A 13,695-nucleotide genomic window follows, 5' to 3' on the forward strand; every position below is an offset into this window, starting at 1 on the left:
CCAGGGAGGTAACATTCAAGCCAGGATAAAAATGAAAAGGAAAAAAGTGAAAATGGTGGGACCGGGGAGCTAGATGGAGAACACAGCCATGGAAAAGGCCTTAGGGTTGAGGCAAGTTGGAAAGAAAGCTCTAGTGGCTGGGGCTGAGTCAGTAGGGGAGAGAGTGGTAGAAGAAATCTATGGGGTAGGTCAGGGCCAGACCACCAGGGCTTCAGTAATTTGAGTAAAGACTTAGGAATTATTATTATTATTTTTTTTTCTGAGAGAGGTATGAGAGGGTTATAAGTGGGGGAATGACGTAATCTGATCATATATTTACCTTTACCTCACTCATCCTGATTTCATTAGTTGCTTACTTGCCCATGTCACTGCCCGATTGCACAATTCTGGATTTTTCATATCCTTAGTATATTGAGTCATGTCCCATCAACTCAATATGTTAGTAATGACTGGTTGAATTGAATTAGCTTAACTTTTTGTTAAATCTTTTTTTTCCTTAAGAAACAGGGTCTTGCTCTGTCACCCAGGCTGGTGTGCAGTGGCACAATCATAGCCTCCAACTGCTGGGCTCAAGAAATCCTCCTGCCTCAGCCTCCTGAGTAGCTGGGATTACGGGCGCCCACCACCATGCCCAGCTAATTTTTGTATTTTTAGTAGAGACGGGGTTTCACCACGTTAGCCAGGCTGGTCTTGAACTCCTGACCTCAGGTGATTGGCCTACCTCGGCCTCCCAAAGTGCTGGGGTTACAGGGGCAAGCCACCACGCCTGGTCAAGAAATGAATTTTTAAACGCTGCCATACAAAACGCTTGTAGGCCAAATAGTGTCTGGGTCACCAGTTAGTAGCATCAGACATCATGTCAGAGTATAGAGGCTGCTGGCTGCTGGAGTCAGGGGTTCCCACTCCTGGGAGCCTGCGACCCATGGCCACATTAAGCCAAGACCACTTCCTCATGAATCCTGTCATGAGATGCAAGATACAGAACACCACTGCCTCCTTGGAAGTTACCGAAATCTTAGACCAGAAGAGGAGTTAATGAAGTACTAGGCAAGCTTACTTACGTTTGCATGGTTTAATGATTAAGAGCAGAAGTCAACAGCCTGATTTAACGCATGTGGGTGCTTGACACAGAGCCTGCTATATAGTATTCTCCAAAAACCTTAGCTAGTGCTGTTAGTGCCTATGTAGGTTTAGTTTTCGAAGTTCTTCCGTGGCCCTTTTTGCTTATTATATCAATCCCTGGTGGGAAACAGAGGAAACATTTTTAGTGCTATTTTACAACTGAGGAAATAGAGGTTTGAAGAGAACTCAGGAAGGCTCAGGGTTACCCAGCATTGTGAGTGACAGAGCTTGGATCTGAACGTAAGTCTGCTCCAGACTTCTGTTTTCTGAAGCGTTCTCTTGAAATCCCATGGTAAGGAGCTGCAGTCTCAATCACGCTGTCCAGGGGCTTGAAAGGTTAGGCACAGTGATTCATATTCACTGTCAATTCCTCTTGCTAACGGCAAACTTGGCAATGTCACTGTTAAGGCTGGGGATGAATCGTTGTAGCCACTGAGCAGGAAAAGCCCCACGTCCACCAGAGGCCCAGTTTACTCTAAAAAGCAAGTGCAGCTCTGCCACTGGAAGGCTGGCCTTTGCTCTTGTGCTGCCATTGAGCCACGCTGGCTCTCTGCTGCCAGTTTCCTTTTTGTTTGTTCCCTGATCCCCTGTATCAGGACCAGGAGTCAGTTTGGAGGCTATGTGTGGGGAAGAAGCTGGGAAGTCAGGGGCTGTTTCTGCGGACAGCTTTCCCGGTCCTTTGGAAGGCACAGAGCTCTTAGCCGCAGGGAACTAACAGAGCTCGGAAGCCATTGTATGTGGTCTCTCATTTCCAGCAGAGCAGGCTCATATGAGTCATCCAAAGATAAGTTGTAATCTGAGAATTAAGACTTGATCAGATACCGTCTGGTGGGGGGTACCAACCAGCCTGTCTGCTCATTTTCCTTCAGGCTGATCCCATAATGCATCCTCAAGTGGTCATCTTAAGCCTCATCCTACATCTGGCAGGTAAGTGAGTAGGTGCCCTGGGCGGGAAGAAAGGAATAGAGGGGGATTAGAAGCCCAGAGAATGGGGTAGGGGAAGGGGAGGGGATGGTGGTGGTGGATGAAAGTAGATGTTCTTTGTGCACTGTTGTATGGCTATGAATTAACCAGTGAGCAGGACCAGAATAGAGTTTTAGGCCAAAGAAATTGCTTAACTGCTATGAATTACGATATTCATGGCTAAATGAACAAGGCAAGACGCAGCACAGTGTGTCACATTCTGCCATTTGTGTTTAAACAAAAAGGGACTGGTTAGACATATATGCATAGACACATGTATACAGGAAATAGTGACAGTGGGTACTGCAGGATGGGGGCGGAGGGTGGGAGGTGGAGGGAGGGTTAATCCTTATTGTATTCTTTTGTGCCTTTCGATTTTTTCAGCCACATTCAATTCTTTCTTTCTTTCCTTCCTTCCTTTCTTTCTTTCTTTCTTTCTTTCTTTCTTTCTTTCTTTCTTTCTTTCTTTCTTTCTTCCTTTCTTTTCTTTCCTTCCTTCCTTCCTTCCTTCCTTCCTTCCTTCCTTCCTTCCTTCCTTCCTTCCTTCCTTCTCTCTCTCTCTTTCTCTCCCTCCCTCCCTCCCTCCCTCCCTCCCTTCTTCCTTCCTTCCTTCCTTCCTTCTTCCTTCCTTCTTCCTTCCTTCCTTCCTTCTTCCTTTTCTTTCTCTCTCTCTGTCTTCATGAGGTCTCACTCTGGAGTGCAGCTGGGGAATCTTTTTTTTTTTGAGACAGAGTCTCGCGGTATTGCCCAGGCTAGAGTGCAGTGGCACGATCTTGGCTCACTGCAACCTCTGCCCCCTAGGTTCAAGCAATTCTCTCTCAGTCTCCTGAGTAGCTGGGATTACAGGTATCTGCCACCACTCCCAGCTAATTTTTTTGTATTTTTAGTAGAGACAAGCTTTCACCATCTTGACCAAGCTGATCTTGAACTCCTGACCTTGTGATCCATCTGTCTCCCAAAGTGCTGGGATTACAGGTGTGAGTCAGCGCACCTGGCCTAGTTGGGCAATCTTGATTCACTGCAGCCTCAACCTCCTGGGCTCAAGTGATCCTCCCACCTCAGTCTCCCAAAGTGCTGGGATTATAGGCGTGAGCCACCACACCTGGCCTAAGTATTTTATTTTGAAATAAACACTTTAATTCAAAACATTCTATGAGATAAGGAAAGATTGAAATAGGTATATCTTAAATTTTAAACACAAATTTCTGGAGTGATCTGTGCCTTTGGGATTGTGGGGGAAAGAAAACCTCTCATTATATACTTCTATAACCAAATTGTAATAGCATGCATTCTATGTGTAAATAAAAAAAATGATACTAGTATTAGGCAGAAGTAAATAAGAATTTATTGGCGGCCAGGCATGGTGGCTTACGCCTGTAATCCCAGCACTTTGGGAGGCTGAGGTGGGAGGATCATGAGGTCAGGAGATTGAGACCATTCTTTTTGGACATAAGGTCTTGCTCTGTCGTTCAGACTGGAGTTCAGTGGGACATTCTTGGCTCACTGCAGCCTCGACCTCTCCGGGGCCCAAATGATCTCCCTACTTCAGCCTCCCAAATAGCTGGGATAAACTCCTGGGCTCAAGAGATCTTCCCACCTTGGCCTCTCAAAGTGCTGGGATTGCAGGTGTGAGACACTGTGCCCATCAAAAAGCTGTTTTCAACTGATGCAGCAATTGGATCTAGTAGAGCAGACTGGGGGACTGGAGTGGGAGGGGGACTTTTCACTGTATGCCCTTTGGTGCTGTTTCATTTTGAAAAGCCACATGCATTTCTTACCTATTGAAAAATCAATGGTAAGCAGATATCTAACAAACACAGGGTGAAATACACACTCACATTACTTGAATGTTATTTGGTTCAAACCTTTTGGAAAGGATTTTGGCCATATTTATGAAAAAATGGCCGGGCGCGGTGGCTCAAGCCTGTAATCCCAGCACTTTGGGAGGCCGAGACGGGCGGATCACGAGGTCAGGAGATCGAGACCATCCTGGCTAATACGGTGAAACCCCGTCTCTACTAAAAAATACAAAAAACTAGCCGGGCGACGAGGCGGGCGCCTGTAGTCCCAGCTACTCGGGAGGCTGAGACAGGAGAATGGCGTGAACCCGGGAGGCGGAACTTGCAGTGAGCTGAGAGCCGGCCACTGCACTCCAGCCTGGGCGGCAGAGCAAGACTCCGTCTCAAAAAAAAAAAAAAAAAAGAAAAAATGGAAAATGTTCCTGTGCTTTATACTGATAATCTCAGAATTATATCCTATTAGGAAAACTAAATGCCAAAAGTTTTGTGTAGAAAGGTTATGTGAAGTTATTTACACTGGTAAAAATGAGAAACAGCTTGAATATCACACAGTACAATACAATGTTTTACTTGTAAATATATCCCCTGAACAATACTGTTGGAGAATATGCTAAGCCAGGTGCAGTGATTTATGCTTGTAATCCCAGCAACTCCAGAGGATCACTTGAGGCCAGGAGTTCAAGCAACATAGCAAGACCTTGTTTAAAAAAAAAAAAAAAAAATTAAAAGAATGGTAACATAAAAAAATGCTTGTAATCTCAAATTTAAAAAATTCCAGCTGTATCAGCTAACTTGGAAAAAGGGGGAAAAAATTCCAGCTATAATGTCAATTTACAAGGCTGGGCTTGGCGGCTCACGCCTGTGATCCCAGCACTTTGGGAGGCTCAGGTGGGCGGATCACTTGAGGTCAGGAGTTCAAGACCAGCCTGGCCAACATAGTGAAACCCTGTCTCTACTAAAAATACAAAAATCAGCCGGGCGTGGTGGCACATGCCTGTAATTCCAGTTACTCGGGAGGCTGAGGCAGGAGAATTTCTTCAACTCGGGAGGCGGGGGTAGCAGTGAGCCAAGATCTTTGCGCCACTGTACTACAACCTGGGTGACAGAGCAAGACTCTGTCTCTAAAAAATAAACAATTAAAAAATGAATAAAATACATTTTTACAGAAAGTAAAACAAGTAAAAAAATTCAGAGAAAAATTTTTCTGGGCAGGGGTGGGAGGACAGTGTCTGCTCTGTCGCCCAGGCTGGAGTGTAGTGGTGCGAGCTCAGCTTGCTGCAACCTCCGCCTCCTGGGTTCAAGCACTTCCCCCTGCCTCAGCCTCCTGAGTAGCTGGGATTCTACCACCACACCCCGCTAATTTCTGTATTTTTTTTTTTTTTGTAGAGATCGAGTTTTGCCATGTTGGTTAGGCTGGTCTTGAACTCCTGACCTCGGTTGCTCCGCCCGCCTTGGCCTCCCAAAGTTCTTGGATTACAGGCGTGAGCCACCGTGCCCAGCCAAGAGGAAATGTTAAGGCTCATTCTCAGTTTGTCTTTTCTTCATTGCAGATTCTGTAGCTGGTTCTGTATATGTTGTTGGAGTGGCAGGTCCACCTATCACACTGCCCTGCCGCTACAACGGAGCTGTCACATCCATGTGCTGGAGTAGAGGCACATGTTCTGTTTTCTCATGCTCAGGTGGCATTGTTTGGACCAATGGAACCCACGTCACCTATCAGAAGGAGACACGCTATAAGCTATTGAGGAACCTTTCACGCAGGGATGTCTCTTTGACTATAGAAAATACAGCTGTGTCTGACAGTGGCACATATTGTTGCCGTGTTCAGCACAGTGGGTGGTTCAATGACATGAAAATCACCATATCATTGAAGATTGTGCCACGTAAGTTTTTTGACATTTCTTGCTAGTTAATTGAATTTTCTGTTTGGTAGTAATTTTCTTTTTTATTAATAGGGAAAGAGGAGGTTCCTGTAAGTCCTGTTTTTAAATAAACTCTTGTTCTTGGGAAATAGAATAATTTTTGTGTAGATGAAGTTGCAAGGCCAAGCATAATTCAAGGTCAGGCTAGAGTCAGCAAACTAGCTCCTAAAACAGTACAATTGTTCCTTGATATCCGTGGGAAACTGGTTCCAGGGCCCCCTTGATACCAAAATCTGCAGATGCTCAAGTCCCTTATGTAAAATGGTGCAGTATTTGCATGTAAACTATGCACATAGTCCCATATGCTTTAAATCACCTCTAGATTACTTATAACCCCTAATACAAGGCAAATACTATGCAATTGGTTGTTATACTGCATTATTTAGGGAATAATGACCAACAAAAAAGTCCATATTTGTTCAGTACAGCAGACAACATATCCTTCTTTTTCTCCTGTACATTTTCCATCCAAAGTCTTGGTTGTATCTACGGATGTAGAACCCACAAATATGGAGGGCCGAATGTACTTCAAACAGAGTAATTGGTCCAAGAAATAGCATTTACTGTTCCATAGTAAAATACAGTGAATATTTTTATCAAGCTGAATTTATTCACCTTAAAGAACTGTCCTTTTTAATTAATTAATTTATTTTTTGAGACAGAGTCTCACTGTCGCCCAGGCTGAAGTGCAGTGGCACAATTATGGCTCACTGCAACCCTCTGCCTCCCAGGTTCAAGCAATTCTCCTGCCTCAGCCTCCCAAGTAGCTGGGATTACAGGCAGGTGCCACCACACCCATCTAATTTTTGTATTTTGTATTAGTAGAGATGGGGTTTCACCATGTTGGCCAGGCTGGTCTGAACTCCTGACCTCAAATGATCCACCTGCCTCAGCCTCCCAAAGTGCTGGGATTACAGGCATAAGCCACCACGCTGGGCCTTTTATGTTTTTTCTTTTTGAGACGGAGTCTCACTCTGTTGCCCAGGTAGCAGGCTGGAGTGCAGTGGTGTGATTGCTACTCACTGCAACCCCTGCGTGCTGGGTTCAAGTGATTCTCCTGCCTCAACCTCCCGAGTAGCTGGAACTCAAGGGGTGCCTCACCATGCCCGGCTAATTTTTAAAATTTTTTTGTAGAGGTATGGTTTCACTATGTTGCCCAGGTTGGTCTCAAACTTATGGGCTCAAGCGATCCACTTGTCTTGGCCTCCCAAAGGGCTGGGCCTACAGGCGTGAGCCACAGCACCCAGCCTTACTGCTGATTTTTCGTTTTGATTGTTTGAGACAGAGTCTTGCTCTGTCGCCCAAGCTGGGGTGCAGTGGCTTCATCTCAGCTCACTGCAACCTCCAGCTCCTGGGTTCAAGCAATTCTCCTGCCTCGGCCTCCTGAGTAGCTGGGCTACAGGCGCATGCCACCACGCCTGGCTAATTTTTGTATTTTTAGTAAAGATGGGGTTTCACCATGTTGGCCAGGCTGGTCTCAAACTTCTGACCTCAGGCGATCTACCCGCCTTAGCCTCCCAAAGTGCTGGGATTACAGGCGTGAGCCACCACGCCTGGCCATTGCTTTTTCTTAATGAATCTTCTTCCACTAAGGTCTTACAATGATAATAGAACCCAATACCTATGACCTTAATAAGCTGTGTCTCTATTTTCGTTTTAAGTAAGAGGAACTTTAATTTGCAGTCTCTTAGCTTTTGGACTTAGATTGTTTCCCTCATAAGGGTGAGCAAGATGAGGTCAATTCTTTTTTTTTTGAAACAGGGTCTTGCTGTTTCTCAGCCTGGAGTGCAGTGGCCCAGTCTCTACTCACTGCAACCTCCACCTCTGGGGTTCAATCAGTTCTTGTGCTTCAGTCTTTCAAGTAGCTGAGATTACAGGCATGTGTCACCACACTTGGCTATTTTTTGTAGAGGTGGGGTTTCGTCCTGTTGCCCAGGCTGGTCTTGAACTCTGAACTCCTGAGCTGAAGTAGTCCACCCACCTTGGCCCCACAAAGTGCTGGCATTACAGGCATGAGCCACCACACCCAGCCTCTACAAAAAAAGTTTTGTTTTTTTTTTTTAAATTAGCCAGGTGTGGTGATGCCTGTATGTAGTCCCAGCTACTTGGGAATCTGACACAGGAGGATTGCTTGAGCCTGGGAGTTCGAGGGAGCTGATCATGCCACTACAGTCCAGCCTGGATGACAGAGTGAGACCCTGACCCCAGAAAAGTGCTTCAGTGCAAATATGAGGCATCTGCTCTTATTTCTGAATATGCATGCACCTTTCAATATATCTGCTCTTCTTTTGGAAGAAGGGGCATGTCTCCAAAGCTCTCTCCTGTCACAGTTTCTAGCTGGGCAATGACCAAGATTGAGAGTTCAGGAAGTTAATTCCACCTTGGGACAGTCTGTCATTGGTGTGCTAGGGTACAGTTCCAGCCTGAGGCTCTTGTTTCTTGTTTGACTCATGCTCACTCTCATGTTGATTTCTGACTCCAGCCAGAGTCACGACTACTCCAATTATCACAACTGTTCAAACAAGCACCACTGTTCCAACGACAACCACCCTTCCAACAACAACAACTCTTCCAACGACAACAACCCTTCCAATGACAACGACCCTTCCAACGACAACGACTCTTCCAACGACAACGACCCTTCCAACGACAACGACCCTTCCAACGACAACGACCCTTCCAACGACAACGACCCTTCCAACGACAACAACCCTTCCAACGACAACAACTCTGCCAACAACAACAATGGTCTCTACCTTTATTCCTCCAACACCATTGCCCATGCAGAACCATGAACCAGGTAAAACAGATGTGTTTGGGAGCCCAAAGACCTTGCAATGAGGAGCTGTGAAACATCCAGGGCATTGTATCAAGGTAGAAGGACAGTCTAGAGTGAGAAGTCTTACCTGGGTTTCAATCAGGGTCTCCTCAGGATTTGTGATCCTCCCCAACTCCCAAGTTATATGCATCTTTTGCACCAATAAGCATTTTTGGAGTGAGGGGACCCATTGCTTTTTGTCAGATTCTCAAAGAAATTGATTATTAACCGAAAATAGCTGGACCATTTATTGTAGGACATCTAACAGGGATAGTGTGGATCTGATTCAGCTACATATGACTTTATGATGAAAACACAGGGAATGCCAGAGAACCAAGGTCAGATAAATGAGATTCTGTCCTCATGAAGAGCTCTGAAGAGAGATCATTTCGTCCATTCTGAAAGCAGACCTTGATTTCAAAGAAGTTAACATTTACTGTTTTCTATCTACGAGGCACCATGTTTCATGCATTTAATTCTTAGGATAATTATATTGACTGTAGGTGTGGTTTATAATTGTGAGAACTGAGACAGAGTCTAAAAGCTCACTGTTGAAAGTTACACCGATAGAAGCCAGGTGTGGTGGCTCATGACTGTAATTTTAGTCCAGGAGTTCAAAACCAGCCTGGGCAACATAGTGAGACCCTGTCTCTGCATGGTGGTGCATGCCTCTAGTCCCAGCTGCTTGGGAGGCTGAGGTGGAGGAATCGCTTGGGGCCAGGAGGTCAAGGCTGCAGTGAGCCATGATGGCACCACTGCACTCTCTAGCCTGGGTAACAGAGTGAAAAAGAAAGAAAAGAGAAAGAAAAAATAAATTTACACAGATACAAAGTTGTTGAGTCAGGTTTTGATCTCTGTTAGCTTGAATTGGGGCCAGTACTTTTAACTACTGGATCATGCCTCCTATTATGAGCACTGAGTTTTATGTTTGGATGAATTTGCCCTGATCTAATATTTTTACTGAAAAAAACAAAACAAAACAAAACAAAACAAAACCCTTAAACAACCATGCTGTTTTTTCAGGGCAGTCAATGACTTACACATTTTTACTTCAAAGGTCCTTTAATTTATTTATGTACAGTGGAAATTGCGAAAGGTGCGATTTATACTTAGGAAAAAGTAACATTGGATTTAAGGGCTTTAGGGATTTAGAATGTACATGTTTATTTTTTTTCACTTCAGGCCGTATAGTTGATACTTCAAATTCCCTGTAAATAAGACATTAGATTTAATATAAATGGAGGATAACTTGACTTATAGGTGGGGAAATAGCTTGTCATTCTGAGGACAAGTATAGGTTCAAATCTTCCATTTCCGGGATTTAAAAGATAACTTTTAGTGGAGATTCTCAAAGGCCTCAAAAACCCATTGACTCCTTAGGGTGGCTCTGGATTCTGAGGACTAACAAATGTCACAACCTCTTAGCTGGAAAAATCTGATGGAACATATTGATTTCTCTTGACTCTCATTGAATTGTGTGTGTATTTAACCAGGAGGGATCTGAAGGATTGGGCTAGTAGGTCAGTTTGGAAGAGAGGGTATTAGTTAGGTCATAGCTTGGATTTTAGAGCCATGAAAGTTTGTAAGAGAAACAGTTTTGTTCCAGGGAGTCGCACACACTAGAGAGTCTGTTAGACTTTCTCAATGTTGATTTCACTTTTTAATACTTAGCTTGTGTCTGCTAAGGTGGATGGATTAGTGGACTTTTGGAGAACATCCCCAAGTCATTGACTTCATTTAAAGCTGAGATTTGGGAGAAAGTTGCCTTTCTCCTAAGAGTTGGTTTTTATGGCTATAACCTGGAGGATGGTATCAATTGAGATTATTCTTATCTGGATAGTTTTCTAAAGAGTTTGCGTGAGTTGAACATTACAGTCCAAGAATGAGAGAACCCTGGAGCAAATGGAATGCAGGGACATTTATCTTTGCATCCAATCCTCCCTGCTTAGTGTCCCTAATACCTGCTCGCTGCCTAAAACATCCATGGAACAATTGTATGTATGGTTGTAGGAGCAGCAGAGAAAAGAAAGATGCCATAAAGACCCAAACTTAGGAAAGAAGTTAAGCTCAAGAGGTCTTTTGCACAGAACTCAATTGGGTACAGACTGCCCACATGACTCTCCTGTGTTATTCTGGTTTTCGTTCCGAAAGAGAGCCACATCCTCTTACAGGTTTGAGCACTAGAGGAAAACAGGAAAAACAGTCGAGAACAGGAGAAAGAGTGATGTGACGTTGAAAAGTGAAGTTATGGAGACTGTGGTGGGGAAGGAGAAACAGACCAGTGAGAAGCAATAAGGAAAGCCCAGGTTTTGGAATTCATCTAGTCACCATCACTAATTGACTCTAAATTTCTATGGTGCTCTAAGAGAAGGGAATCATGTAAATGTTTTGTAAAGAGGCAAGTGATCAACTTTGCAAATAAGGTGAGATATCTGACAGGAAATAAAGGAGAGATTTCAGGAAAGGAAAGGGGAATGTAGCCCTATGCTGGAGAATTCCTAATGGAAGCTTTCCAGTGAGAAGTGGAAGATGAGTCAGAAAACACAGGAAATCACCCCTAAAGGAATGACTAGAATGCAGATGCGGAAGGACCTGGGGTCAGGGTCTGCCAGGAACCTTACCTTTAGGGTTGCAAATCATTATCAAGGCTGACATTGGGCAATATTGTCAGCTTTAAGAGACCTCAAGGAATTAATATTGTATCTGTTCTGTTAGTTACTGGCTGTGTGGATAATTGAACTTGAGTAAGGCCAGGAAATCCAGAATGGGGCTGTTGTGAAGGGGTTAGAGCATGTTAGTGCAAATTCCCAAGCCCCCCCGCCCCACCCCCGTTTTCTGAAAGTGAAATACTTGTATGAATAAAATAAAAGCTTAATTGGGTGTTCTGCATAAAATGTCCTGTTGTTGACTTTGTGTATTTAGAGGGAACCTGGGGGTATAGAAAGTGTGAGATAATCTTATATATTGATAAGACTAGCTAGAATACCATCTAGATCGCATTTCCTTGTGTTAATGGAATAACTAGACAGCAGGGCAATGCCTGAAGGCCATCTTGGAATACATTTCTAAGAGGAGCCGAAAGGTTCAGAAGTGGGTGGGTAGGAGCCCTGCATGCCCACTGTGGAAGGCCAGGATAAGGGCCCGTGGAAAGTTGATGGTAATTCCTGATACTAGTTTTGTTCTTTATTTTTCTTGGGGTGCACATTTTCCTCCACAAATGGAACAATTCTTCCATTCTTTTCATTCCAGTAGCCACTTCACCATCTTCACCTCAGCCAGCAGAAACCCACCCTATGACACTGCTGGGAGCAGCAAGGACACAACCCACCAGCTCACCATTGAACTCTTACACAACAGGTAACTGCGTTCTCTTTCCTGAACAGCTGGGATCATTCAAACCTTGTGGAGAGCACGTGCTCTGGAATATGACTGATCTGACTTGAGTGCCAACACCAGCCACACAAATGGGTCATTTGACTTGTACAAATATCTATCCTTTCTGAATGTTTTGTCATTTGTGTGTGCGTTTTTTTTTTTTTTTTTTCCTGAGATGGAGTCTCACATTGTTGCCCAGGCTGAAGTGCAATGGCAAGATCTCGGCTCACTGCAAGCTCCACCTCCTAGGTTCACACCATTCTCCTGCCTCAGGCTCCCGAGTAGCTGTAATTTTTTTGTATTTTTAGTAGAGACGGGGTTTCACCATGTTAGTCAGGATGGTCTCGATATCCTGACCTCCTGATCCACCCGCCTCCACTTCCCAAAGTACTGGGACTACAAGCGTGAGCCACCGCACCCCGCCTTTTTCTTTTTCTTTTTTTTTTTTTTTGAGACTGAGTCTCGCTCTGTCGCCCAGACTGGAGTGCAGTGGTGCCATCTCGGTTCACTGCAACCTCTGCCTCCTGAGTTCAACCCATTCTCCTGCCTCAGCCTCCGGAGTAGCTGGGATTACAGGTATGCACCACCATGCCCGGCTAATTTTGTATTTTCAGGAGAGAGGGGGTTTCACCATGTTGACCAGGCTGGTCTCAAACTCCCCAGCTCAAGAAACCCGCCTGCCTGGTCGTCCTAAAGTGCTGGTATTATAGGCATGAGCCACCGTGCCCAGCTGTTTTGTCATTTGTAAAAAGGATGTAATACCATGATCTTGCAGAATGCTTGTGAGAACCAAATGGGATGAAAGATTTGGGACATAGTTACAGGGGGTAAGTGATAAATCTAATAGCAGCTATTATTATTATTCCTTAGAACATCAAGAATCCAAATTCCTGACTGGCACAGGTAGCTTATGTGATTTGGAAACATCCACAGGCATATTACTTTGTTTTTAGAAATCAGATCAACCAGTCTTGAATCCGAACATATTATTTTGACTTGATTCCTTGGGCCAGGGCCTTAAAATAATTAGATCCAGCCCTCTGGTGTTTAGCTCAAACACCAGACCCTATGCTTCTGACAAGTCCCAGGCCTTAAAAAGTACCAAGAGGCTTCCACTGACTCATCAGATTTATATTTACATGAGCATTCTCAGATGGTGCTATGATTTGAAAGTTTGTGTCCTCGCTATTAAGGGAAAACTCCCAAACTGGGTTTTCTCTCTGTTCTCACACCACCTCAACGACAATCATCAACTCAGATGAAGACTTCCGTGACTGAATGTGTGGAGTTTTTTCCCCATACACCAAGCAGTGGACACGGGCTGTGTGTTCAATTCAATTCTCACACTATCTAACCGGAGAGTGGGTCAGATCCCACAGGTTAGGGGCTCAGTCCCAAAGACTGCCCCTCCCACCCCCACCACACACACCAGTTACAAGTTCGGGCCTCTGGAACTTCTGACCTCGTTTCAAGTTGGGGTTCCCACAACCCTCTCTTTGGGTTCTATTAATTTCCTGGAGTGGCTTCCAGAACTCAGGGAAACACTTATGTTTACCAGATTATTGTAAAGGATATTGCAAAGGATACAGATGATGAGATGCACAGGACGAGGTATATGGGAAAGGGTTCCATGCCCTTCCTTGGGAACTCTACCTTCTAGTAACCTCCAAGTGTTTAGCTATCTGGAAGCTCTCCA

General features: G+C 44.6%; 1 protein-coding gene across 3 annotated transcripts in view; it reads left to right on the forward strand.

Moving 5' to 3' along the window:
- The first annotated feature begins 1,142 nt into the window (after nt 1-1,142).
- HAVCR1 (hepatitis A virus cellular receptor 1) overlaps nt 1,143-13,695 on the forward strand; it is a 30,772-nt gene continuing 18,219 nt past the window's right edge. Inside the window, exons 1-5 of one of the 3 annotated variants that reach the window (XM_033180489.1) lie at nt 1,143-1,414; nt 1,992-2,049; nt 5,435-5,767; nt 8,289-8,606; nt 11,874-11,981. In XM_033180489.1, coding sequence (XP_033036380.1) covers nt 1,412-1,414; nt 1,992-2,049; nt 5,435-5,767; nt 8,289-8,606; nt 11,874-11,981 — 820 coding nt within the window. In that variant the 5' untranslated portion in view covers nt 1,143-1,411. The remainder of the gene's footprint in view (nt 1,415-1,991; nt 2,050-5,434; nt 5,768-8,288; nt 8,607-11,873; nt 11,982-13,695) is intronic. The other 2 variants (XM_033180490.1, XM_033180491.1) reach the window with 2 other exon arrangements.

The sequence above is a fragment of the Trachypithecus francoisi genome, unplaced genomic scaffold (genome assembly GCF_009764315.1).
Source record: "Trachypithecus francoisi isolate TF-2019V2 unplaced genomic scaffold, Tfra_2.0 Lachesis_group2, whole genome shotgun sequence".
Lineage (NCBI taxonomy): Eukaryota > Metazoa > Chordata > Mammalia > Primates > Cercopithecidae > Trachypithecus > Trachypithecus francoisi.